This window comes from Pristiophorus japonicus, chromosome 20 (genome assembly GCF_044704955.1).
Source record: "Pristiophorus japonicus isolate sPriJap1 chromosome 20, sPriJap1.hap1, whole genome shotgun sequence".
Lineage (NCBI taxonomy): Eukaryota > Metazoa > Chordata > Chondrichthyes > Pristiophoridae > Pristiophorus > Pristiophorus japonicus.
This window is the reverse complement of record NC_091996.1, coordinates 97,376,098-97,401,905: the sequence shown is the minus strand read 5'-3', so window position 1 is coordinate 97,401,905 and position 25,808 is coordinate 97,376,098. Positions and strand designations below refer to the sequence as shown.

Here is a 25,808-nt window from a genome sequence, read left to right as displayed (position 1 = left end):
TTTCTACTGCTATGTAGTTGAATTAATTAAGTATCTACCTGCAACCATTTTCAGTTTATTCTTAATCTTCCATCCGAAAGATGTTGATATTGTTAAACATAATTGTTTTGACTTTGCAGAAAACATTTTGAACGCTAACTTCTTGTGGAAGTAATGTCATTTCAAAGCACTGTATAGTTTACAAGATCTGTTTATATTCCTTATTCAGGTGAACCTTTCAGCACTAATGCAAATGACACCAGTGGTGCTGAGGAGCTGTTGCTCGATCAAGAACCAGAAAAGAAGAGGAGTACCGGAAAAGGTATTTTTTAAAATTCATTCACGGGACGTGAGTGTCACCGGCAAGGCCAGTATTTCTTGGCCATCCCTAATTTCCCTCAAGATGAGCCACCTTCTTGACAACTGAGTAGCTTGCTCAGCCATTTCAGAGGGCAGGTAAGAGTCAACCACATTGCTGTGGGTCTGAAGTCACCTATATAAGCCAGACCAGGTAAGGACAGGAGATTTCCTCCCCTAAAGGATATTAGTGAACCAGTTAGGTTTTTACAACAATCTGGTAGATTCATGGTCCCCATTACTGATACTGGTTTATACGAATATAAGAATTTGGAGCAGCAGTAGGCCATTCGGCCCCTCGAGCCATTCAATAAGATCATGGCTGATCATCTACCTCAACTCCACTTTCCTGCACTGTCCCCATTTCCCTTGATTCCCTTCATATCCAAAAATCTATCGATCTCTGTCTTGAATATACTCAACGACTGAGCCTCCACAGCCCTCTGGGGCAGAGAATTCCAGAGATTCACAACCCTCTGAGTGAAGACGTTTCTCCTCATCTCAGTCCGAAACGGCCGAACCCTTATTTTGAGACTGTGACCCCTGGTTCTACATTCCCCCAGCCCGGGGGGAAACACCCTCCCTGCATCTACCCTGTCTAGCCCTGTAAGAATGTTGTATGTTTCAATGAGATCACCTCTCATTCTTCTAAACTCGAGAGAATATCGGCCCATTCTACTCAATATCTCCTCATAGGACAGCCCCCCCATCCCAGGAATCAGTCTGGTGAACCTTCGTTGCACTCCCTCTATGGCATGTATATCCTTCCTTAGGTAAGGAGACCAAAACTGTGCACAATACTCCAGGTGTGGTCTCACCAGGGCCCTGTATAATTTCAGTGAGACATCTTTACTCTTTTACTCAAATCCTCTTGGAATAAAGGCCAACATACCATTTGTTTTCTTAATCACTTGCTGTACCTGCATGTTAACGTTCAGTGATTGGTGTACAAGGACACCCAGGTCCCTTTGAACACCAACATTTCCCAATCTCTCACCATTAAAAAAATACTCTGCTTTTCTATTTTTTCTACCGAAGTGGATAGCTTCACATTTCTCCACGTTATATTCCATTTGCCTTGTTCTTTCCCACTCACTTGCCTCATTACCCTTGAAGCCTCTTTGCATCCTCCTCACAACTTACATTCCCACCGAGCTTTGTATCATCAGAAACTTGGATATATTACATTTAGTCCCCTCAACCAAATCATTGATATAGATTGTGAATAGCCGGGGCCCAGCACCGATCCCTGCGGCATCCCACTAGTTACAGCCTGCCAAGCCGAAAATAACCTGTTTATTCCTACTCTCTATTTTCTTTGCATTAACCAATTCTCAATCCACACTAGTATATTATCTCCAATCCCATGAGCCCTGATTTTGTTTAATAACCTCTTGTGTGGCACATTATTGAATGCCTTCTGAAAATCCAAATACACCACATCCACTGGTTCCCCCTGATCTATTCTATTAGTTACAACCTCAGAAAGTACTAACAGATTTGTCAAACATGATTTCCCTTTCATAAATCCATCTTGTGACTCTACCCAATCTTATTATTATTATTTTCTAAGTGCCATGTTACCATGTCCTTAATAATAGATTATAGCATGTTCCCTATTACTGATGTCAGACTAACGGGTCTGTAATTCCCTGTGTTCTCTCTCCCTCCTTTCTTAAATAGCGGTGGGTTACATTAGCTACCTTCCAATCTGCGGGAACCATTGTAGAATCTATACAATTTTGGAAGATGACAACCAATGCATCCGCTCTTAGCTTACGTCGTAGGGTTTTGAAAGAGCTGACTATCAGGTCCAGGGGATTTATCACCTTTCAGTCCCACTAATTTCTTCTGTAATTTTTTTTTGACAAATACTAATTTCTGTCAGTTCCTCATTCTCGCTACAACCTTGGTTCTCCACTATTTCCAGGAGGTTTTTTGTGTCTTCTTCCATGAAGACAGACACAAAGTATTTGTTTAATTTCTCTGCCATTTCCTTATTCCCCATTATAATTTCTCCTGTCTCAGCCTGTAAGGAGCCCACATTTTCTTTAGCTAATCTTTTCCTTTTTACATACCTATAGAAGCAGTTACAGTCCGTTTTTAAATCTCTCGCTAGTTTACCCTCATATTCTATTTTCCCTTTATCAATTTATTGGTCCACCTTTACTGAATTCTAAAATCCTCCCAATCCTCAGGCTTACTGCTCTTTTTGGTAACATTATAAGCCTCTTCCTTTGATCTAATACTATCTTTAACTTCTCTTGTTAGCCGTGGTTGGCCCACTTTTGCTGTGGGGTTTTTGTGCCTTAGGGGAATGTATGTTTGTTGTAAATTATGTATTCATTCTTTAAATGCCAGTCATTGCTTGTCTACCATCAGACCTTTTAATGTAGTTTCCCAATCTACCTTAGCCAACTCTCCCCTCATACCTACGTAGTTTGCTTGGTTTAGATTTAAGACATAGTTTTAGATTTAACTAAATCATTTTCAAACTGAATATAAAATTCTGTCATATTATGGTCATTCTTCACTAAAAGCCCCTTTAGAAACATAGAAATTTACAGCGCAGAAGGAGGCCATTTCGACCCATCATGTTCTCACCGGCCGACAAAGAGCCGCTCGGCCCTCGGTCAGCAGCTCTAAAGGTTACATATAAACCTGTGAACAATGACGGAAAGGCAAAGAGCATCCAGCCCAACCAGTCTGCCACACCCCTTATACTGAAACATTCTACACTCCACCCCAACCGAAGCCATGTGATCTCCTGGGAGAGGCAAAAACCAGATAAAAACCCAGGCCAACTGAGGGAGACAAAATCTGAGAAACTTCCTCTCTGACCCATCCAGGTGATCGAAACTAGTCCAAGAGATCAGTCCTGCAGGTTATGGCACTTTAAATGCCCATATCGATTGGTCAAATCAAATCGCACGGGGTAGCCTTGAGGAGGAATTCATAGAATGCATACGGGATTACATAAGAACATAACATAAGAACATAAGAATTAGGAACAGGAGTAGGCCATCTAGCCCCTCGAGCCTGCTCCGCCATTCAACAAGATCATGGCTGATCTGGCCGTGGACTCAGCTCCACTTACCCGCCCGCTCCCCATAACCCTTAATTCCCTTATTGGTTAAAAATCTATCTATCTGTTTGTTTCTTAGAACAGTATGTTACAGGACCTACAAGGGAGCAAGCTATCTTAGATCTGGTCCTGTGTAATGAGCAGGAATACTAAACGATCTCCTCGTAAAAGATCCTCTCGGAATGAGTGATCACAGTATGGTTGAATTTGTAATACAGATTGAGGGTGAGGAAGTAGTGTCTCAAACGAGCATACTATGCTTAAACAAAGGGGACTACAGTGGGATGAGGGCAGAATTGGCTAAAGTAGACTGGGAACACAGACTAAACGGTGGCACAATTAAGGAACAGTGGAGGACTTTTAAGGAGCTCTTTCATAGTGCTCAACAAAAATATATTCCAGTGAAAAAGAAGGGCGGTAAGAGAAGGGATAACCAGCCATGGATAACTAAGGAAATAAAGGAGAGTATCAAATTAAAAACCAATGCGTATAAGGTGGCCAAGGTTAGTGGAAACTAGCAGATTGGGAAAATTTTAAACGACAGCAAAGAATGACGAAAAAAGCAATAAAGAAAGGAAAGATGACTTCCGAAAGTAAACTTGTGCAAAACACAAAAACAGATAGTAAAAGCTTTTACCGATATATAAAACGGAAAAGAGTGACTAAAGTAAATGTTGGTCCCTTAGAAGATGAAAAGGGGGATTTAATAATGGGAAATGTGGAAATGGCTGAGACCTTAAACAATTATTTTGCTTCGGTCTTCACAGTGGAAGACACAAAAACCATGCCAAAAATTGCTGGTCACGGGAATGTGGGAAGGGAGGACCTTGAGACAATCACTATCACTACGGGGGTAGTGCTGGACAGGCTAATGGATCTCAAGGTAGACAAGTCCCCTGGTCCTGATGAAATGCATCCCAGGATATTAAAAGAGATGGCGGAAGTTATAGCAGATGCATTCGTTATAATCTACCAAAATTCTCTGGACTCTGGGGAGATACCATCAGATTGGAAAGCAGCTAATGTAATGCCTCTGTTTAAAAAAGGGGGCAGACAAAAGGCAGGTAACTATAGGCTGGTTAGTTTAACATCTGTAGTGGGGAAAATGCTTGAAGCTATCATTAAGGAAGAAATAGCAGGACATCTAGATAGGAATAGTGCAATCAAGCAGACGCAGCATGGATTCATGAAGGGGAAATCACGTTTAACTAATTTACTGGAATTCTTTGAGGATATAACGAGCATGGTGGATAGAGGTGTACCGATGGATGTGGTGTATTTAGATTTCCAAAAGGCATTTGATAAGGTGCCACACAAAAGGTTACTGCAGAAGATAAAGGTACGCGGAGTCAGAGGAAATGTATTAGCATGGATAGAGAATTGGCTGGCTAACAGAAAGCAGCGAGTCGGGATAAATGGGTCCTTTTTGGGTTGTAAATCGTTGGTTAGTGGTGTGCCACAGGGATCGGTGCTGGGACCACAACTGTTAACAATATACATCGATGACCTGGAAGAGGGGACAGAGTGTAGTGCATCAAAATTTGCAGATGACACAAAGATTAGTGGGAAAGCGGGTTGTGTAGAGGAAAGGCTGCAAAGAGATTTAGATAGGTTAAGCGAATGGGCTATGGTATGGCAGATGGAATACAATGTCGGAAAATGTGAGGTCATCCACCTTGGAAAAAAAAACAGTAAAAGGGAATATTATTTGAATGGGGAGAAATTACAACATGCTGCGGTGCAGAGGGACCTGGGGGTCCTTGTGCATGAATCCCAAAAAGTTAGTTTGCAGGTGCAGCAGGTAATCAGGAAGGCGAATGGAATGTTGGCCTTCATTGCGAGAGGGATGGAGTACAAAAGCAGGGAAGTCCTGCTGCAACTGTACAGGGTATTGGTGAGGCCGCACCTGGAGTACTGCGTGCAGTTTTGGTCACCTTACTTAAGGAAGGATATACTAGCTTTGGAGGGATTACAGAGACGATTCACTAGGCTGATTCCGGAGATGAGGGGGTTATCTTATGATGATAGATTGAGTAGACTGGGTCTTTACTCGTTGGAGTTCCGAAGGATGAGGGGTGATCTGATAGAAACATTTAAAATAATGAAAGGGATAGACAAGATAGAGGCAGAGAGGTTGTTTCCATTGGTCGGGGAGACTAGAACTAGGGGGCACAGCCTCAAAATATGGGGGAGCCAATTTAAGACCGAGTTGAGAAGGGAATTTCTTCTCCCAGAGGGTTGTGAATCTGTGGAATTCTCTGCCCAGGGAAGCAGTTGAGGCTAACTCATTGAATGTATTCAAATCACAGATAGATAGATTTTTAACCAATAAGGGAATGGGGAGCGGGCGGGTAAGTGGAGCTGAGTCCACGGCCAGGTCAGTAATGATCTTGTTGAGTGGCGGAGCAGGCTCGAGGGGCTAGATGGCCTACTCCTGTTCCTAATTCTTATGTTATGTTCATCCAACCATCTCTTAAAAGTGGTGAGGGTTTCTGCATCCACCACTCTTCCAGGCAACGAGTTCTAAATCCCCACAACCCTCTGCGTAAAGAAGCCCCCCCCCCAACAAATCCCCTCTAAATCTTCCACCAACCACCTTAAAACTATGTCCTCTCGTTATAGACCCCTTTCACCAATGGAAGTAGGACGTTACGATCCACTTTGTCCAGGCCTCTCAATATTTTGTACACCTCGATGAGGTCTCCTCGCAACCTCCTCTGTTCCAATGAGAACAAACCCAGCCTATCCAATCTGTCCTCATAACTAAGATTCTCCATTCCAGGCAGCATCCTAGTAAATCTCCTCTGCACCCTCTCTAGTGCAATTACGTCCTTCCTATAATATGGCGACCAGACCTGCACGCTGTAGTGTCCTCACACCTTACTATAGAATCACACGAGGCATGTACTGCAGACAAGGTCACTACGTGACCTGCACCTTTATTCCCAGGACCAAGAAGTGATGACCCTGCGTGGGACCTCCCTTTATATACCTGGATGCACAGGTGAGGAGTGTCTCCCACAAGTTCACCCCCTGTGGTCAAGGTGTGCATTTTTTTGGGTATATACAGTATGCAGCGTTGTTACATGAAGGTTACAGTTACATGAAGGGTACAGTTGCATGAAGGTTACATACATGACATCACCTCCTCCCTCACATCTTATTGGGTCAAAGATTAAGTCTTTCAGGCGGTCGACGCTCTCTCGTGGAGCGCCGCAGTTGTGGCTCTGGTGGCTGAGCCGTGGCATGCGTCTCTATAGCCTGAGGTGATTCCGGCCTGTCCGGACTGGCCGCAGGGACTGTGCATGCTGGTGAATGTCCTTGTTGCTTGTTCACTGGCAGTGGTGTGGGTGACATCTCATGATCTTCCTCAGGTTCCTCAGTGTCCATGCTGAACCTTTTCTTTACTTGGTCCAGATGTTTGCGGCATATCTGCCCATTGTTAAGTCTGACCACTATGACCCTATTCCCCTCTTTGCCAATTACAGTACACTCAAGCCAGTTAGGTCCCAGGGCATGATTGAGAACGAATACAGGATCATCGATTTCTATACATCTCCCCACTGAGTTGCTATCATGGCACTCTATTTGAGACTGACGCTTGCCCTCAACAATGTCTGACAGGGCTGGATGAATGAGGGACAGCCGCGTTTTAAGCGTGCGTTTCATGAGTAGTTCCGTGGGCGGGACCCCCGTGAGCGAGTGCGGGCGGGACCTATAGGCCAGCAGGAGGCGCGATAGGCGGCATTGAAGGGAGGGTCCTTGAATCCGGAGCATGCCCTGTTTTATGATTTGAACCACATGTTCCGCCTGGCTATTGGAGGCCGGCTTGAACGGTGCTGTCCTGACGTGTTTGATACCATTACCCGACATAAACTCCTGGAATTCATAGCTAGTGAAACCCGGGCCATTGTCGCTAACCAGGATGTCCGGAAAGCCGTGGGTCGCAAAGACCGTACACAGACTCTGCACGGTGGTGAATGTCGTGCACAAATTCAATATGATGCACTCGATCCATTTCGAGTATGCATCGACAACAATCAGGAACATTTTTCCCATGAATGGACCCGCATAGTCAACGTGAATACGTTACCATGGCCTGGTGGGCCAGGGCCACGGACTGAGCGGGGCCTCCCTGGGGGCATTGCCCAGCTGGGCACACGTCGTGCACCTGTGAACCCAGTGTTCCAGGTCTGAGTCAATTCCCGGCCACCATACATGTGACCGGGCAATGGCCTTCATTAGCACGATGCCTGGGTGCTCACTGTGGAGTTCCCTGATGAATGCTTCCCTTCCTTTCTGGGGCATGACTACCCGGCTGCCCCGTAGCAGGCAGTCGGCTTGAATGCAGAGCTCGTCCATCCGTCTGTGAAACGGTCTGACCTCCTCGGGGCATGGTCCGTGTGCAAACGCCCAATCCCCAGTCAGGACACATTTCTTTATCAGGGATAGGAGGGGGTCTCTGTTGGTCCAGATTTTGATCTGGCGGGCTGTGATGGGGGAGCCTGCGGTGTCAAAAGCCTCAACGGCCATGACCATCTCGGCGCTCTGCTCCAACGCTCCCTCAGTGGTGGCCAGTGGGAGCCTGCTGAGCACGTCAGCGCAATTTTCGGTGCCGGGCCGGTGCCGGATGATGTAATCATATGCAGCCAGCGTGAGGGCCCATCGCTATATGCGAGCTGACGCATTGGCATTGACAGCCTTGCTGTCGGACAACAGGGATGTTAACGGCTTGTGGTCCGTTTCTAACTTTCTGCCGAAAAGGTACTGGTACATCTTTTTTACCCCATAGATGCATGCGAGTGCTTCCTTTTCAACCATCCGATATCCCCGTTCTGCTTGCGAGAGCGACCTGGAGGCATAAGCCACTGGTTGAAGTTGGCCTTCATCATTACTCTGCTGCAACACGCACCCAACCCCACAGGATGATGCATCACACATTAAAACCAGTTTCTTACAGGAGTTGTACAAGGTCAACAGCTTATTAGAACAAAGTAGGTTCCGTGCCCGATTGAAAGCCCGTTCTTGACAGTCCCCCCAAAATCATTCGCAATCTTTACGCAGGAGTACGTGTAATGGCTCCAACAATGGTCTTAAGTTCGGCAGAAAGTTTTGAAGCAGTTCAAGAGTCCTGGAATGACCGCAACTCCGATGTGTTGCCGGGCCTGGGCGCACGATGGATCGCCTCTGTTTTAGATTCGGTAGGCCGGATCCCATCTGCGGCAACCCTCCTGCCCAAAAACTCGACCTCTGGGGCAAAAAACACACACTTGGACTTCTTTAGTCGCTGGCCTACCCGGTCCAGCCGGCATAGCACCTCCTCCAGGTTGTGGAGGTGTTCCTCGGTGTCTCGACCCGTGATTAGGATGCCGTCTTGGAATACGATTGTTCCAGGAATGGATTTAAGCAAACTTTCCATGTTCCTCTGGAAGATAGCGGCCGTTGAACGAATGCCAAACGGACATCTGTTGTAGACAAACAGCCCCTTGTGTGTAGTGATGGTGGTCAGTAGCTTGGATTCTTCAGCCAGTTCCTGGGTCATGACGGCTGAAGTGAGGTCCAACTTGGTGAACAGCTTGCCACCTGCCAGCGTGGCAAAAAGGTCCTCCACTCTCAGAAGCGGGTATTGGTCCTGTAGTGACACTCGGTTGATGGTGGCCTTGTAGTCGCCACAAATCCTGACCGAGCCATCCGCTTTAAGGACAGGAACGATGGGGCTTGCCCAGTCACTGAATTCAACAGGCAAAATTATGCCCTCTCTTAGCAGCCTGTCCAACTCACTCTCAATTTTCTCACGCATCACATACGGCACAGCTCTGGCTTTGTGGTGCACTGGTCTGGCGTCCGGGGTGATGCGTATCACTACTTTGGTACCTTTGAAAGTCCCGACACCTGGTTGAAAAAGTGACTCAAATTTCTGTAGGACCTGTGAGCATGAACTTCACTCCACAGATGAAATGGCGTGCACATCCCCCCATTTCCAGTTCATCTCGGCTAGCCAGCTCCTCCCCAAGACGCGGGACCATTCCCCAGGACAATCCAGAGTGGCAGCCGGTTTTCCGATCCATTGTGCGTGACCACCAAGTTTGCACTGCCTAGCACTGGGATGATCTCTCTGGTGTACGTCCGTAACTACGTGTCAAATGCGTTCCAGTTTGGGCCTGCTAGCTTTGAGTGGCCATAGTTTTTTAAATTGTTGGGCACTCATAAGTGACTGCCTGGCTTCTGTGTCCAGCTCCATGCGTACCGGGATGCCATTTAATAAGACTTTCATCATCATGGGTGGCATTTTGGAATATGAGCTGTGGATGTCTGCCACATGAACCCGCTGAACTTCAGCGTCAATAACTTTGTCCCAAGCATCACCCTGCCTTGCAGACCCCTCGTCTGGTTCCTCTGCCTCGTAAACTAGCCTCGCTATGGGCTTTCTGCACATTCTGACGGAATGTCCACTAAAGTTACAGTTTCTACAGATAAATTGTTGAAACTTACAGGTTTTTGCAGCATGTCTGCCCCCGCACCTCCAGCATGAGCTGAGATTGTTGTGAACAAAAGAACTGTTAACAGGCATTCCTCTCTGATTGTCTCTTTGATTACTCCTGAGCACTCTGTTAGTGGGTGTCAATGGTGCCATCACGGGACGCATTGTCCCTTGTGATGGTGTGAATTGCCGATTCCCCTGCCATTGTCTCTGTTACCTGCCCACCCTAGAGGCTGTTGCTGCTTGTGTGGTGTCGAATTGCCCTTGCCTGCCTGCGGGGTTCTGAGTCGCGTTTACAATGTTAACTCCCTGGTCCATCGCCACGTTGGAACCAGAGCTGCGCGCGTAAATTATCTTGGTCTCCTCTTCCCCTGCCATGAAGGTCTGAGCTATCAACGCTGCCCTTTCCAAAGTCAAGTTCTTCGTCTCAATTAGCTTCCTGAAAATCCCGTCATGACCAATGCCCCCAATGAAGAAATCCCTTAACATCTCCCCCCTGCAGGCGTCTGTGAACTTACAGAGGCTGGTGAAGTGCCGAAGGTCCGAAACGAAGTCCGATATGCTCTGCCCTTCCCGACGCCAGTGTGTATAGAACCGGTGCCGGGCCATGTGTATACTGCTCGCCGGTTTGAGGTGTTCACTGATCAGTGTGCTGAGCTCTTCAAAGGACTTCTCAGGTGCGAGCAGGTCTTTCATCAGCGCATATTCTTGAGTTCACAGCTGGTCAGTAGATGCGCCCTCCGCTTGTCAGCCGCATCCTCTCCCAGCCAGTCCTTCGTGACAAAGCTCTGCTGGAGCCTCTCAATGAAATCGTCCCAGTCCTCACCAACACAGTACTGTTCCTCTGTGCTACCGGTGGCCATCCTCGTGGGTCGTTGATTCCCGTTTCTCGTCGCCAAATGTAGTGTCCTTACACCTTACTATAGAATCACACGAGGCATGTAGTGCAGACAAAGTCACTACGTTACCTGCACCTTTATTCCCAGGACCAAGAAGTGATGACCCTGCGTGGGACCTCCCTTTATATACCTGGATGCACAGGTGACAAGTGTCTCCCACAAGTTCACCCCCTGTGGTCAAGGTGTGCATTTCTTGGGTGTATACAGTATGCAGTGTTGTTACATGAAGGTTAGTTACATGAAGGTTACAGTTGCATGAAGGTTACATACATGACACACGCAGTGCTCCAAGCTGCGCCTAACCAAAGTATTATACAATTTAAGCATAACCTCCCTGCTCTTATATTCTATGCCTCGGCCAATAAAGGCAAGCATTCCGTATGCCTTCTAAACCACCTTATCCATCTGGCCTGCTGGACAAGCACTCCAAGGTCCCTTTGTTCATCTACACTATTAAGTGGCCTACCGCCTAGTGTGTATACCCTTTCCTTATTAGCCCTCCCAAAGTGCATCACCTCACACTTCTCTGAATTAAATTCCATTTGCCACTGCTCTGCCCACCTGACCAGTAGATTGATATCCTCTTGCAGCCCATGACTTTCCTCTTCATTATCAACCACACAGCCAATTTTAGTGTCGTCTGCAAACTTCTTAATCGTACTCCCTATATTCAAATCGTTGACATATACCACAAAAAGCAAGGGATCCCTGTGGAATCCCACTGGAAACATTCTTCCAGTCACAAAAACATCCATCAACCATTACCCTTTGCTTCCTACCTCCAAGCTAATTTTAGATTCAACTTGACACTTTGCCCTGCATCCCATGGGCTTTAACCTTCATGACCAGTTTACCATGTGGGTCCTTATCAAAAGCCTTGCTAAATTCCATATATACAACATCGATCCTCTTGGTTACCTCCTCAAAAAATTCAATCAGGTTAGTCAAATACGATCTTCACTTAACAAATCCGTACTGATTGTCCCTAATTAATCCTTGCCTTTCCAAATGCAGATTTATCCTGTCTGTCAGGATTTTTTCCAATAATTTTCCTACCACTGACGTTAGGCTGACAGGCCTGTAATTACTTGGCCTATCCCTTTCTTCCTTCTTAAACAAGGGTACTAAATTAGCAGTCCTCCAATCCTCCGGCACCATGCCCAGATCCAAAGAGGACTGGAAAATGGTGGTCAAGGCCTCTGCTATTTCCTCTTTTACTTCGCTCAACAGCCTGGGATGCATTTCATCTGGGACTGGGGACTTATCTACATTCAAAGCTGCTAAACCCCTTAATACTTCCTCTCTCTATATTTATTTCATCCAGAATATCACACTCCTCTTTGATAGCAGTATCTGCATTGCCCCTTTCCTTTGTGAAAACAGATGCAAAATATTCGTTAAGAACCCTCCCAACATCTTCCGCCTCCACACAAAGATTACCCTAATAGGCCCTACCCTTTCTTTAGTTACCCTCTTACTCTTAATATATTTATAGAACTATTGCATTCCTAACACAGATGAGACTGCACACAGGGAGGTTAAAGTAACAGTGACCTCAGTCTTTAATAAGACGCTCCAGAGTGAGGAACAGGCTGTAGGGGCCGGCTTATATACAGTGCTCCCAAGGGATCCCTTGGGACTTCAGGGGATGAGCTCCCTGGTGGCAGAACATGGGAGTGCATGCTTTACAGATACACAACATCACTCTCCCACCCAAAGTCAAAGTGAAAACTATTTACAAGGTGAGGGGGTCGGGAGCCTTTCTTTCCCTGGTGGACCGTCTCAGTACAAATGTCTGTTCTGGTGTGTTGGCTGTGTCCTCGCTGGGCTGGCATGTTGTTGGCCCTGCAGGGCTGCTGGGTGAGCCTGGCCTTGCTGGGCTGTTGGGCGTGATGGGTTCGATTTTCTGGTCTGACGTGGTGTCGTTGATCCTTTGGGTGTGTGTTGTAGGCTCGAAAAAGGTGGTGTCTGCTGTGGGTTGTTCAGGGCAGTCTGTGAACCGCAGCCTCGTTTGGTCCAGGTGCTTTCTGCAAATTTGTCCATTGTCTAGTTTGACTACAAACACCCTGTTCCCTTCTTTAGCTATTACCGTGCCCGTGATCCACTTGGGACCATGTCCATAGTTTAGCACATACACAGGGTCATTCAGATTAATTTCCCGTGACACAGTGGCGTGACCATCGTTTACATTTTGTTGCTGCCGCCTGCTCTCTACCTGATCATGCAGGTTGGGGTGAACCAGCGAGAGTCTGGTTTTAAGTGTCCTTTTCATGAGTAGCTCAGCCAGGGGCACCCCTGTGAGCGAGTGGGGTCTCGTGCGGTAGCTGAGCAGTACTCAGGACAGGCGGGTTTGGAGTGAGCCTTCTGTGACTCGTTTAAGGCTCTGTTTGATGGTTTGTACTGCCCGCTCTGCCTGCCCATTGGAGGCTGGTTTAAACGGGGCCGAGGTGACATGTTTGATCCCATTGCGGGTCATGAATTCTTTAAATTCGGCACTGGTGAAACATGGCCCGTTGTCACTGACCAGTATGTCAGGCAGGCCGTGGGTGGTAAACATGGCCCTCAGACTTTCAATGGTGGCGGTGGCGGTGCTTCCCAACATTATTTCACATTCAATCCATTTTGAAAAAGCATCCACCACCACCAGGAACATTTTACCGAGAAGCGGGCCCACATAGTCGACATGGATCCTCGACCATGGTCTGGAGGGCCAGGACCACAATCTTAGTGGTGCCTCTCTGGGCGCGTTGCTCAACTGAGCACATACGCTGCATTGCCATACACAGGACTCTAAGTCAGAGTCGCTACCGGGCCACCACACGTGGGATCTGGCTATCGCTTTCATTATTACTATACCCGGGTGTGTGCTGTGGAGATCCGAGATGAATGTCTCCCTGCCCTTTTTTGGTAGCACTACGCGGTTACCCTACAACAGGCAGTCTGCCTGAATGGACAGCTCATCCTTTCGCCGCTGGAATGGCTTGATTAGCTCTTGCATTTCAACGGGGATGCTGGCCCAGCTCTTTCTCAATCATGCTGTCGGCCCTCTCGGCCTTAGACAAGCTCCTGGAAGCATAGGCAACAGGTTGCAACTTCCTCACAACGTTAGCTTGTTGTAATACACACCCGACTCCGTACGACGACACATCACATGCTAGCACAAGTCTTTTACACGGGTTATACAATACAAGCAGCTTGTTGGAGAATAAAATGTTTCTGCCTTTCTCAAAAGCAATTACTTGTTTTTTTCCCCATACCCAGTTCTCACCTTTGCGCAATAACACATGTAGGGGCTCTAAAAGAGTGCTTAACCCCGGTAGGAAGTTACCAAAATAGTTGAGGAGTCCCAGGAACGACTGCAGCTCCATGACGTTCTGTGGCCTGGGCGTGTTCCTGATAGCCTCTGTCTTGGTGTCTGTGGGCCGAATGCCATCCGCCGTGATCTTTCTCCCCAAAAACTCCACTTCTATTGCCATGAAGACGCATTTTGACCTCTTCAGCCGCAGCCCTGCGTGATCCAGTTGCTGGAGGACCTCCTCCAGGTTTTGTAGGTGCTTGGCCGTGTCACGACCCGTGACCAATATGTCGTCCTGAAAGACCACCGTGTGTGGTACCTACTTGAGCAGCCGACCGAATTCCAAACGGGCATCTGTTGTAGATGAACAGTCCCTTGTGCGTGTTGATGCAGGTGAGGTCCTTCGAAGACTCCTCCAGCTCCTGCGTCATGTAGGCCAAAGTCAGGTCGAGCCTGGTGAACGTCTTGCCTCCTGCAAGCGTTGCAAATAGGTCATCTGCCTTAGGTAGCGGGTAGTGGTCCTACAGTGAGAAATGATTAAGTTACTTTATAATCGCCGCAAATCCTGACCGTGCCATCACTTTTGAGTACTGGAACAATCGGGCTGGCCCACTCGCTGAATTCCACTAGGGAGATGATGCCCTCGCATTGCAGCCTGTCCAGCTCGATTTCCACTCTCTCCCTCATCATGTGAGGTACCGCTCGCGCATTGTGGTGAATGGGTCGTGCCTCTGGGACCAAGTGGATCCACACTTTTTCCCTGAAAAAGTTTCCAATGCCTGGCTCAAAAAGGAAAGGAAATTTGTTAAGAACCTGGGTACATGAGGCCTCATCGACATGTGATAGTGCTCGGATATCATCCCACTTCCAGCAGATTTTGCCCAGCCAGCTCCTTCCAAGCAGTGTGGGGCCATCGCCCGGGACAATCCAGAGTGGCAGTCCGTGCACCTTGCCCTCGTAGATGACCTTGACCATGGCGCTGCCCAGGACAGTGATAAGCTCTTTGGTGTACATTCTCAGTTTCGTGTGGATGGGGCTCAGGGCTGGTCTGAATGCCTTGTTGCACCACAGTCTCTCAAACATCTTTTTACTCATGATGGATTGGCTAGCACCAGTGTCCAGTTCCATGGCTACGGGTAAGCCATTCAATTTTACGTTTAGCATTATAGGTGGACATTTCGTTGAAAATGTGTGCACCCCGTGTACTTCAGCATCTGCCTCCTCTCTCTGAAGCTCGAAATTGCTTTGATCCCCCATGGACCGATCTTGCTCTGGTGGTTAGCAGGTTTTGCAGAGCTTGCAACTCGTTTGCAAGCTCGTTGGAGGTGCCCCATTGTTCCACAGCTCTTGCAAACATACCCTTTGAAGCGGCATGAATAGGCTGAATGGAAGCCTCCACAATGCCAACAAGTTATGAATTGCCTTGCATCCATCCTTTGTTGGGGACTCTGAGTCATCTGGGTCACCTGAGGCCTGCTGGCAGTTGCAGACTCGTGGGTTCTGCCCTGTACATTTCCGTTCGTTAACACAGTTCCAGTTAATTTATGAACATTGCTAGCACTCGTGTGCTGAGAGATTTGTTTGGTGTTATCACTGGTGAACAAAAACGCCTGTGCTATCGCAATGGCCTTACTGAGGGTCGGTCGGTGTCTCTACAGTCAAATGTTTTCGTAGGATGGTCTCGTGGCCAATGCCCAGCACAAAAAGTCTCTGAGCATTTGCTCCAGTAGCCATCAAACTCACATTGTCCTGCAAGTCACCTTAGCTCGGCGACGTAGCTCGCCACTTCCTGACCTTCAGATCGCTGGCACGTATAGAACCGATACCTCACTGTCAGCACGCTCTCCCTCGGGTTAAGATGCTCCCAAACCAGTGTGCACAGCTCCTCATACGACTCATCTGTGGGTTTCACCGGAGCCAGAATATTCTTCATGAGGCTGTAGGTCTGTACCCCGCAGCGCTTCCTTCTCCGTCTAGCTCGTTGGCTACAAAGTACTGGTCTAGCTGTTCAACATAGGCTTCCCAGTCCTCACCCTCCGAGAACTTCTCCAGGATGCTGCATCTTTGCATTGGATTCGTATTTTCGTCGCCAGTTATTGTGTTCCTAACACAAATGAGGCTGCACACAGGGAGGTTAAAGTAACAGTGACCTCAGTCTTTAATAAGGCACTCTAGAGTGAGGAACAGGTCTTACGGGCCGGCTTATATACAGTGCTGGGATACCTTGGGAATTCAGGGGATGAGCTCCCTGGTGGCAGAACATGGGAGTGGATGCTTTACAGATACACAACAAGAACATCTTAGGGTTTTCCTTAATTTTACTGGCCAAGAATTTCTCGTGCTCTCTCTTAACATTCCAAATATCCTTTTTAATTTTGCCTCTTAACTTTTTTATCCCTCTAAAGATTCTATAGTATTTAGTTGTTGGTATATGACATAAGCGTCCCTTTTTTCTTAATCGTCCCCTGTAAGTCCCTCGACATCCAGGGGCCTCTAGAATTATTTTTCCCAGTCTTTTTCTTTAAGGGCACATGTTTGGCCTGACCCTTCCGGATCTCCTCCTTGAATGTCTCCCACTGTTCCGACACTGATTTACCCACAAGTAGCTATTTCCAGTCCACTATGACCAAATCACTCCTTAACTTCGCAAAATTAGCTTTTCCCCAATTCGGAACTTTTATTCCAGGCCTATTCTTGTCCTTACCCATAACCAACTTGAATCTGACTGAATTATGGTCACTGGCACCCAAGTGCTCTCCCACTAATGCCCCTTCAACTTCCCTAAAACTAAATCCAAGACCGCCCCCTCTCGTGTTGGGCTTCTTACATACTGACTAAAAAAGTTCTCTTGAATGCATTTCAAGAATTCCGCACTCTCTATACCCTTCACACTAAATTTGTCCCAACCAATATTTAGATAGTTAAAATCCCCTACTATTACTACTCTATGGTTTTTGGACTTCACAGCAATTTGCCTACATATTTGCTCCTCTTTCTCCCTCCCACTGTTTGGGGGTCTATAATACACGCCCAGCAGTGTGATCGCCCCTTTTTTATTTTACAATTCGACCCATATGGCCTCATTTGATGATCCCTCTAACATACCATCCCTCCTCACCACTGTAATAGTTTCTTTAATCAGTACCGCAACCCCGCCCCCCCCCACCTTTTTACCCCCCTCTCTATCTTGTTGAAAAATCCTATAGCCAAGAATATTGATCTGCCAAACCTGCCCCTCTTTCAGCCATGTTTTTGTGATGGCTATAATGTCATACTCCCAAGTGTCTACCTGTGCTCTTAGCTCATCCGCCTTATTCTCTATACTCCTTGCATTAAAGTATATACCATTCAGCACAGGAAGACCTCTTTGCTTACTACATACTAAGCCCTGTTTCCTCTGTCTTACAGATTCGCTTTTGAGATTCTTGCTATCCAATTTCTGCTTTACTTCCTTCCCTTTTGAATTCGTTCTCAGGTTCCCATCCCCCTGCCAAGCTAGTTTAAACTCTCCCCAACAGCACTAGCAAAACTCCCTGCGAGGATATTGGTCCCGGTGCTGTTGAGGTGCAACCCGTCCGGTTTGTACAGGTCCCATCTCCCCCAGAAGAGGTCCCAGTGCCTCAAGAATTTAAAGTCCTCCCTCCTACACCAACTTTCTAGCCATGTGTTCATCTCTCTATCCTTTTATTCTTATACTCATTAGTATGTGGCACCAGAAGTAACCCGGAGATTACCACCTTTGAGGTTCTACCCTTTAATTTTCTTCCTAGCTCCCTGAATTCTTCCTGTAGGATCTCATCCCTCACTTTACCTATGACGTTGGTCCCGATATGGACCACGACCTCTAGCTATTTACCTCCCTCCCCCCACCCCCCAGACAGGATGTCCTGCGTCTGCTCTGTGACATCCTTGACCCTGGCACCAGGGAGGCACAAAACCATTCGGGAGACACGTCTCCGGCCGCAGAAACGCCTGTCTGTTCCTCTAACTATAGAATCCCCTTTCACTAGGGCTCTTTTGTTCTTCATCCCTTCCCCCTGTGCAGCTGGGTTACTACAAGGTTGTTAATTGACCCTTTCGCATTGCACAATACTGGATCTAAAATAGCCTGTTCCCGAGTTGGTTCCTCAACATACTGATCTAGAAAACCATCTTGTATTCATTCCATGAATTTGTCCTCCATACTATTACTGAAAATCTGGTTTGCCCAGTCTATATGTAGATTTAAGTCCCCATAATTACTGTGTCTCTATGCAAGAAGATGGTGGCATTTGGGAAATAAACATAAAATAAAACATACAGTATTAGGAATAAACTTTCTGAATTGAATGTGTTATCAATAGTGAAACGACTATGGTGCATTGGGTCAGAGGCTTCTGTGTTTGAAATGACTGATGTGGGAAAAAGTCTGAAACTGCCTCTGACCAGAATAGACAGGCATTTAATTATTGGGAGAAACTCCGGTTATAAACATTGAGTTATACAATGTAAACTTTGAATCTTTGTGAAAAATGTAATGTCCCCAATTGGGATAGATGTTCGGAGCAGTGACATCATAAAACGTGTGTGTTTACTGTGCATGTTACAAACATCATTTTCATCTTATTTTATAGATAAAGAAAAAAACCTTCAGGAAATGCTTTCCAAGCTGGAACTGCAGAAACACTTCACAGAAAAACTATCTTTAAGCAAAGTTCTTGAAATTGGCCCAGAAACCATGGTCTGTGCAAAGCCTCGAAGTCTGGGAGAAGTTCCTTGGTATTTTCTGAAGAAACTTATGATTCTCAACCTGACGGCCAGAAACATTAAATGCTCAGCAGACACTGCTAAAAGCGAAACATCGGCCGTGGATCAGGCAAACTTCTCCAACCTTTTTGCGATCCAGGGGACAGAAGCTGATGATGTGTGCAATCCTCTGGATGCCATTACCGCAGTTTTCCTTTGTGCAGATAGCTTCCTGCAGCAAGAGATGATGATGAAGATGTCCATGTGTCAGTTTGCTTTGCCTCTCTTGTTACCAGACTACAGTAAGGACAGCTCCATCTTACTGCTGTGGGCCATGCGTTTCATCGTGAAGAAGTGGAGACCCCAATCGCTGGAAGCAAGTAAGGGCTTTAAAGAGGAAACTATGGCAACCACACCGATGCCTGTGATTTCGTTTATCCGTTTGGGTGATTGCAGCACATCTAAATCAAAGGTTCTTAATGAGGTGCTGAGTAACCCACACCATCATCACAATTTCTTTGTCACTCACAGCATGGAATGTGGAGACATCCCTCGTAAAATTTCAGATGGTTTAGTTGAGTTCTGTTGGTATCTCCCTTGTGGCAAGAGAAATATCGATATCTTCACAGAACCTGTTCTCATTGCCAATCTCCGCGGGAATGCAAGCGCCCTACTTTCCCAAGTTCACTTCTTGGCGAAGGTATCTTCAGCAGTGTTTATATTTGTTGATCAGATAGGCACCGATGAGTCTGAATTCCTGAGGTCCATTGCAGAACTACAAACACAATACTTTCTAATCTTGAATCCACAGCCTGACCAGCAGGAGAGGACGAGCAGTTTTCTCCAAAAGCTTGCTCCATTGATGAAACTGGAACGGAATCGCGTGATCATTAAAAATAAAAATATGAATGAATCAGGGTTTGTTGAGCAGATCCAGTCGAGCATTCGGAACACTATGGAAGGTGGAACTGACCTGGTGAGCATTGAGAACATGGCTGCGGTAGCTCGCGAGTTAAATATATGTGTCGATGAAGATGAGCCAAGGTGCCAACATGGAAAAGAAGTGGCAGAGGAAATCACCGCTGTTGTAAAAGGCATGAAAAATGTGGCAGAATACAAAATGAAAAAGTTACCGTTACAAGGAGACCTCTGGAAAAAATGGTGCAAGCTGGACAAGGAACTTTGCCGTCAGAGAATGCGCGGAGACAAGCCTGTTGAAGAGTATAACAGCGAACTCAGAACTGAAAAAACAAATCTGCGGAAGAAACAGCAAGAACATGATATCACCGACAACCTTTCTGAATTTGTCACTGAAATGGCAAATACACCCAATGAAGAAAGACGATTTTTCCTGAAATGGATCAAATATTTTCTTGATGCCACTGCACGGCAGGAGCTTTCTGTCCTGCGAGAGAGTTACAAACTACAGTACAATGCCTCGTCTGGTGGAAGTGAGAAGCTCATAGAACTCGACAAACAAATATCGGACAGTTCCCTGGGCCTCGAACATTTCATGCGGGAAATAGGACAGATGTATGAAGCCGAGATAACTTTAGTTCATGAACGTATTCTGCAGGAAAATAATCGCCAGTTTCTATCACTTCCCAGTGTCGCTGCTGACCTTATGTTAGATGGCTTTCCACTTGAACTTTTAGATGGCGATGCTTCCAGTATATCTGAACAGTGGGTCAGCGCTGTGCTTACAAATATCTCAGAGAAACTTGGACCAAATACTAAAATATTTGTTTTAACTGTACTGGGTGTGCAGAGCACAGGAAAGTCCACTCTCTTGAACACAATGTTTGGTTTGCAGTTTGCAGTGAGCAGTGGGAGATGCACAAGAGGAGCCTTCATGCAGTTGATCAAGGTTACAGGCGACCTGAAAGAGGAGATTGGTAGCGAGTATCTCATGATTATTGACACCGAAGGGTTAAAAGCTCCAGAACTGGCAAAGCTGGAAGACAGCCATGAGCACGACAATGAGCTTGCAACGCTGGTTGTTGGATTGAGTGACGTTACCTTGGTCAACATGGCAATGGAAAACTCTTCCGAGATGAAGGATGTCTTGCAGATTGTCGTGCACGCGTTCCTGAGGATGAAAGAAGTTGGACATAGACCAAACTGTCAGTTCATTCACCAAAACGTGGGAGAAGTTTCGGCGCACGACCAGAACATGAGAGACAGGAAACACCTCCTGGATCAGTTGAATGAAATGACAAGGGCAGCAGCAAAGATGGAGAAAAAAGACAACACCTTCACAAAGTTTTCAGATGTCATGGAGTACGATCCTGAAAAACACAACTGGTACATTCCAGGCCTGTGGCATGGCGTTCCTCCCATGGCGCCAGTGAATACCGGCTACAGTGAAAATATATTCGAGCTGAAGAAATATCTGTTTGATCTATTTAAACAGCGCAAAGAAAGAAAAGAGCCATTTACAATCCACCAATTCACAGAATGGATGAAAAGTTTATGGAATGCAGCAAAATATGAAAATTTCATTTTCAGTTTCAGGAACAGTCTGGTTGCAGATGCTTACAGCCAGCTGAGTCTGAAGTACTCGGAGTGGGAGTGGGACTTCAGGAAAAACATGCATTCCTGGGTTGAAAAGGCTGAGAATAATATCGACAATCATCCACTGGATCAGCTTGATGACTTGTACCAGGCTCTGATTCAAGAATCAAATAGTATCCTCCAGATTCAAAAACAAAATATTCTCAAACACTTGGAGCAATATTTTAGCAGCAAAATAGAGAACATCCACCTTGTGGAGAAATTCAAAACTGACTTCACCTTGAGCGCTGAGAGTTTGAGAAAGGAGCTTGAGATTTACAGCAAGGGGAGATGTGATAATGCAATTCAGAGATGCAAAGGCATGGACAAGCTGGTTAACATACAGAAGGAGTATCAGGAAAACATTCAAAAACAGGTCAGTGAACTTTTACAAAGATGCAAACAGCAGGAGACTGAACTCGATGACAGAGCACTGGAGGAACAGTTTGAAGAAATGTGGAGAGACACAGTAAAACCGCTTCATGGCATGACATTCAAAAAACAGAATATTGAAATGGAGTTTGAAAATCAACTGAGACACAGTCTACAATATCAGAGCAGTGCTGTGTTTCAGAGGTTAGATGCAGCTGGGAAACTGTCTGAAAAAGGAAAGGAGCCCTTTGAAGTTACCAAGGATCACATCGATAAGGGTATTTTCAAAAGAATTCGCGATATCTTTAAAAGTGAAGGTAAAAATGAAGTGGAAACATTTGCAAATAGTTTACTAAAAAACTGTGAGGAGTATTCACAGGACAAGGTTAAAGCAAAAGTTGATTTTGATCAAACTTACTGTCAGATATTACTGAAAATGATTGATGAAAAGTTACGAGATGACAAACATCGTGACTTTAACACTAATGCTAACTTTGAGGTGGATCTAAAGTTGCATATCTGTGGCCATGTCCTGCCAGTTTTCCAAAAGATGCACCAAGATTTCTTTAACAAAAATGATCCACTGACACGCCTGGAAGAAATAAAAAGTGACTACTATTCCACGTTTAAAGATCTTTACCACGAGAAAGATGAAAGTCAGAAAAGGGCTCAAGCTCTGTGCACCAACTGCCTTCAACCAGCCCTTCAGAATGCTATTGACAAGAGGCTTGGTGTGGAGATTGTTGAGGATGTAAAAACCAGCTGCACCAGCCATGAATTGAGCAGCCGAGCCTATCTCCAGTCTGTGATTTTACTGGAATTGTTGGAACAACACCGCGTGCAAAATTACAAAGCTTACATTACAGACTATGAGGAGTTTGCAAAGCAGTGGATCAGAAAAAGAATAATAAGGAATTACACAGACAAAAGTAAAATTGTAGGGATTGTCACGAAAATAATCCAAGCGCTGATACGAAAGACAAAAAGTGCCATTGAACAAGCAGCGGCTACTGATAAGCAAAATGTGTCAGAATTCTTAACAGAATTTTGTGATATCTTGAAGGATGACTTTGTGATTGACAAAAGGGGTTTGGAAATTATACGCTTTCAAAATGCTGCTAAAGCAAGCGAGTTTGCAGCTGATGTTGTTGCAGCCCTTGATGATGTGGAGCTGAATCTCGTATCGGGCTTTAATAACGTCTGTGACATCGAGGAAATTCTGACCCGACTTCCAATGCAGCCAGATGAAGAAATCTTCTGCCAAGTTCTTGGCTGTGGGAAGATGTGCCCATTGTGCGGAGCGCCCTGTGAACGAGGAGGTTCCGGCCACAAGGAGCATTTTGCTGCAACACATCGGCCCAAGGGGCTGTATCGTTTCCGCTATCATTCCAGTCAAAAGCTTGTAGCGACAGTGTGCACTTCTTCAGTGGCATCTGATGCTTTATTCCGCTGTGCAGCAACACAATATGAATATCACCCGTACAAAGACTACCGCAGTGTAAATGGTTATTTTGCTTCCTGGGATATTCCACCAGACACCAGCATTCAAGCAGCATCCTACTGGAAATACGTCCTGTGTACCTTTAATAAAGAGTTTGCTGAGGAATACGAGGCTAAAGAAGCTGATATCCCTGTCGACTGGAAATTGCTACGAAAGGAAGATATAAAAGCAGAGATACAGAAAACATACAATATATGAGCAAAATAATTAAAGAGCAGTGCGAGGTGAGGTCTTCAGAAGGGCACTTCAATCAGGCATTCACTATTAATTACATTCACTGTAGTTCAGTCACAGGAGAGAGTTAACTGCACTGTTTCAGGTGAGGATTCTCATCCTCCTTCAGGACATGGGCTAATCCACATTTTTATGGAAATCAGAAGTAAAAGAATTGCGACAAATAGAATATTATTGAGTTGAACTGCCTCATCTACTACTTACAAGAATTAATTGCCCAGCTCACGATCAACGTACACTGCTATATACTGGCCATATTTATCAGTGATTATAACCTACTTTAAAATGATTTCTTTCATGCAACTATTAACTATCCTAAATACAAGAAATAGGAGCAGGAGTAGGCCATACAGCCCCTCGAGCCTGCTCCGCCATTCACTAAGATCATGACTGATCTTCAATCTCAACTCCACTTTCCTGCCCTGTCCCCATATCCTTTGATTTCTCTGGAGTTCAAAATCTATCTCAGCCTTGAATATATTCAATGCCTCACCATCCACAGCCCTCTGGGGGAGAGAATTCTAAAGATTCACAACCCTCTGAGTGAAGAAATTCCTCCTCATCTCTGTCTTAAATGGCCGACCCGCTTATCAATGCCCCCTAGTTCTCGACTCTCCAGCCAGGGGAAACAACCTCTCTGCATCTACCCTGTCGATCCCCTTCAGCATCTTGTATGTTTCAATCAGATCACCTCTCATTCTTCTAAACTCCAGAGAGTATAGGCCCAATCTACTCAATCTCTCCTCATAGGACAACCTACTCATCCCAGGAATCAATCTTCTGAACCTTTGATGCACCGCCACTAAGGCAAGTACATCCTTCCTTAGATATAGAGCATGGAATCATTTACAAACAACATGTGGTCAGATGATTAACGCATTATAAAATGTGAAAATATAAATATCAAGAATGCTTTTTAAAATGATTTTCTTTTTGGTAAAGGGCTGCAGTAGAAAAATCAACTAAGGCGGTGCTACTGTAGATTGTAATCACATTATTTTAAAGGGAACCCCGCTAAGGCTGTGCCAGGGCAATGATCAATAGCTGAGCCAAATCAATGTGCTGTAATTCTGAAAGCAATATTTTTTGATTGTCCTAGGATGTATTGAAGTAGTGAAATAAAGTTTGTAATGCATCATCTTGCGTCCTGTTCAGTCCTTGATATCTCTGCACAGTAATTACTTCAAGGTTGGTTTGCATTCCTGCTAATAACAAAATAAAAGTTACAGGTTGGCTATCATCCTCGGGATGTGGGCGTCGCTGGCAAGGCCGGCATTTATTGCCCACCCCTAATTGTCCTTCGAGAAGGTGGTGGTGAGCCGCCTTCTTGAACCGCTGCAGTCCGTGTGGTGAAGGTGCTCCCACAGTGCTGTTGGGGAGGGAGTTCCAGGATTTTGACCCAGCGACGATGAAGGAATGGCCGATATATTTGAAGGGAAATACGGAGGCGATGGTGTTTCTATGCGCCTGCCCCCCTTGTCATTCTAGGTGGTGGAGATCGTGGGTTTGGGAGATGCTGCCGAACCCTTAAGCTAGTGGATGGGCTGCTGATCAAGCAGACTGCTTTGTCGTAGATGGTGTTGAGCTTGTTGAGTGTTGAAGCAGTGGCAGCCCTCCAGGCAAGGGGAGAACATTCCATCACACTCCTGACTTGTGGCTTGGAGGTTGGAGAGGGGCTTTGGGGAGTCAGGAGGTGAGCCAGTCGCCACAGATTACAAAGCCTCTGACCTGCTCTAGTGGCCACAGTATTTATATGCCTGTGCGGTGGGTTTCTGGTTAATGGTGACCCCTCCCCAAGGTTGCTGATGGTGGATGACGGTAATGCCATTAGATATCAAGGGGAGGTGGTTATGCTCTCTTGCAGGAAATTGCCTTGCACTTGTGTGGGACGAATGTTAATTGCCACTTACCAGCCCAAGCCTGGATGTTGTCCACGTCTTGCTTTATGCGGCTATGGACTGCTTCATTATCTGGAGGAATTGCAAATGGAACTGAACACTGTGCAATCATCAGCAAACATCCTCACTTCTGACCTTATGATGCAGGGAAGGTCATTGATGAAGCATTGATGGAGCTTAAATACTTCCATTTGGAAATCTTATCCTTTAATTAGAAATGCAACATTTCTAGCTTTTGCAACGTAACATTCTCACTCCAACCATCTCACAACAACTTCACATCCCTTATGAATTAAAATCTGTGTCCTTCACGTCCTTCTGCCTAAACCAGGTCTGATAATTAACCATCATTGCAGGAACTTGCAGACTAGAATTTATATCGAATTCTCACCGTGTCTCAAACATCAGGAAACATCACAAGTGAGACCA

General features: G+C 45.9%; 1 protein-coding gene across 1 annotated transcript; it reads left to right on the top strand.

Annotated features, from left to right (window-relative positions):
• The first annotated feature begins 248 nt into the window (after positions 1–248).
• On the top strand, positions 249–24,524 carry LOC139232842 (up-regulator of cell proliferation-like). The gene is made up of 2 exons (XM_070863334.1): positions 249–301; positions 18,710–24,524. The coding sequence occupies exon 2, from the start codon at positions 18,733–18,735 to the stop codon at positions 23,443–23,445; it is 4,713 nt and encodes a 1,570-aa protein (XP_070719435.1). The 5' UTR covers positions 249–301; positions 18,710–18,732; the 3' UTR covers positions 23,446–24,524.
• The last annotated feature ends 1,284 nt before the right edge of the window (positions 24,525–25,808 follow it).

Coding starts and splice junctions, on each gene's coding strand:
- LOC139232842 (XM_070863334.1), top strand. CDS start 18,733: ATGCTTTCCAAGCTGGAACTGCAGAAACACTTCACAGAAAAACTATCT.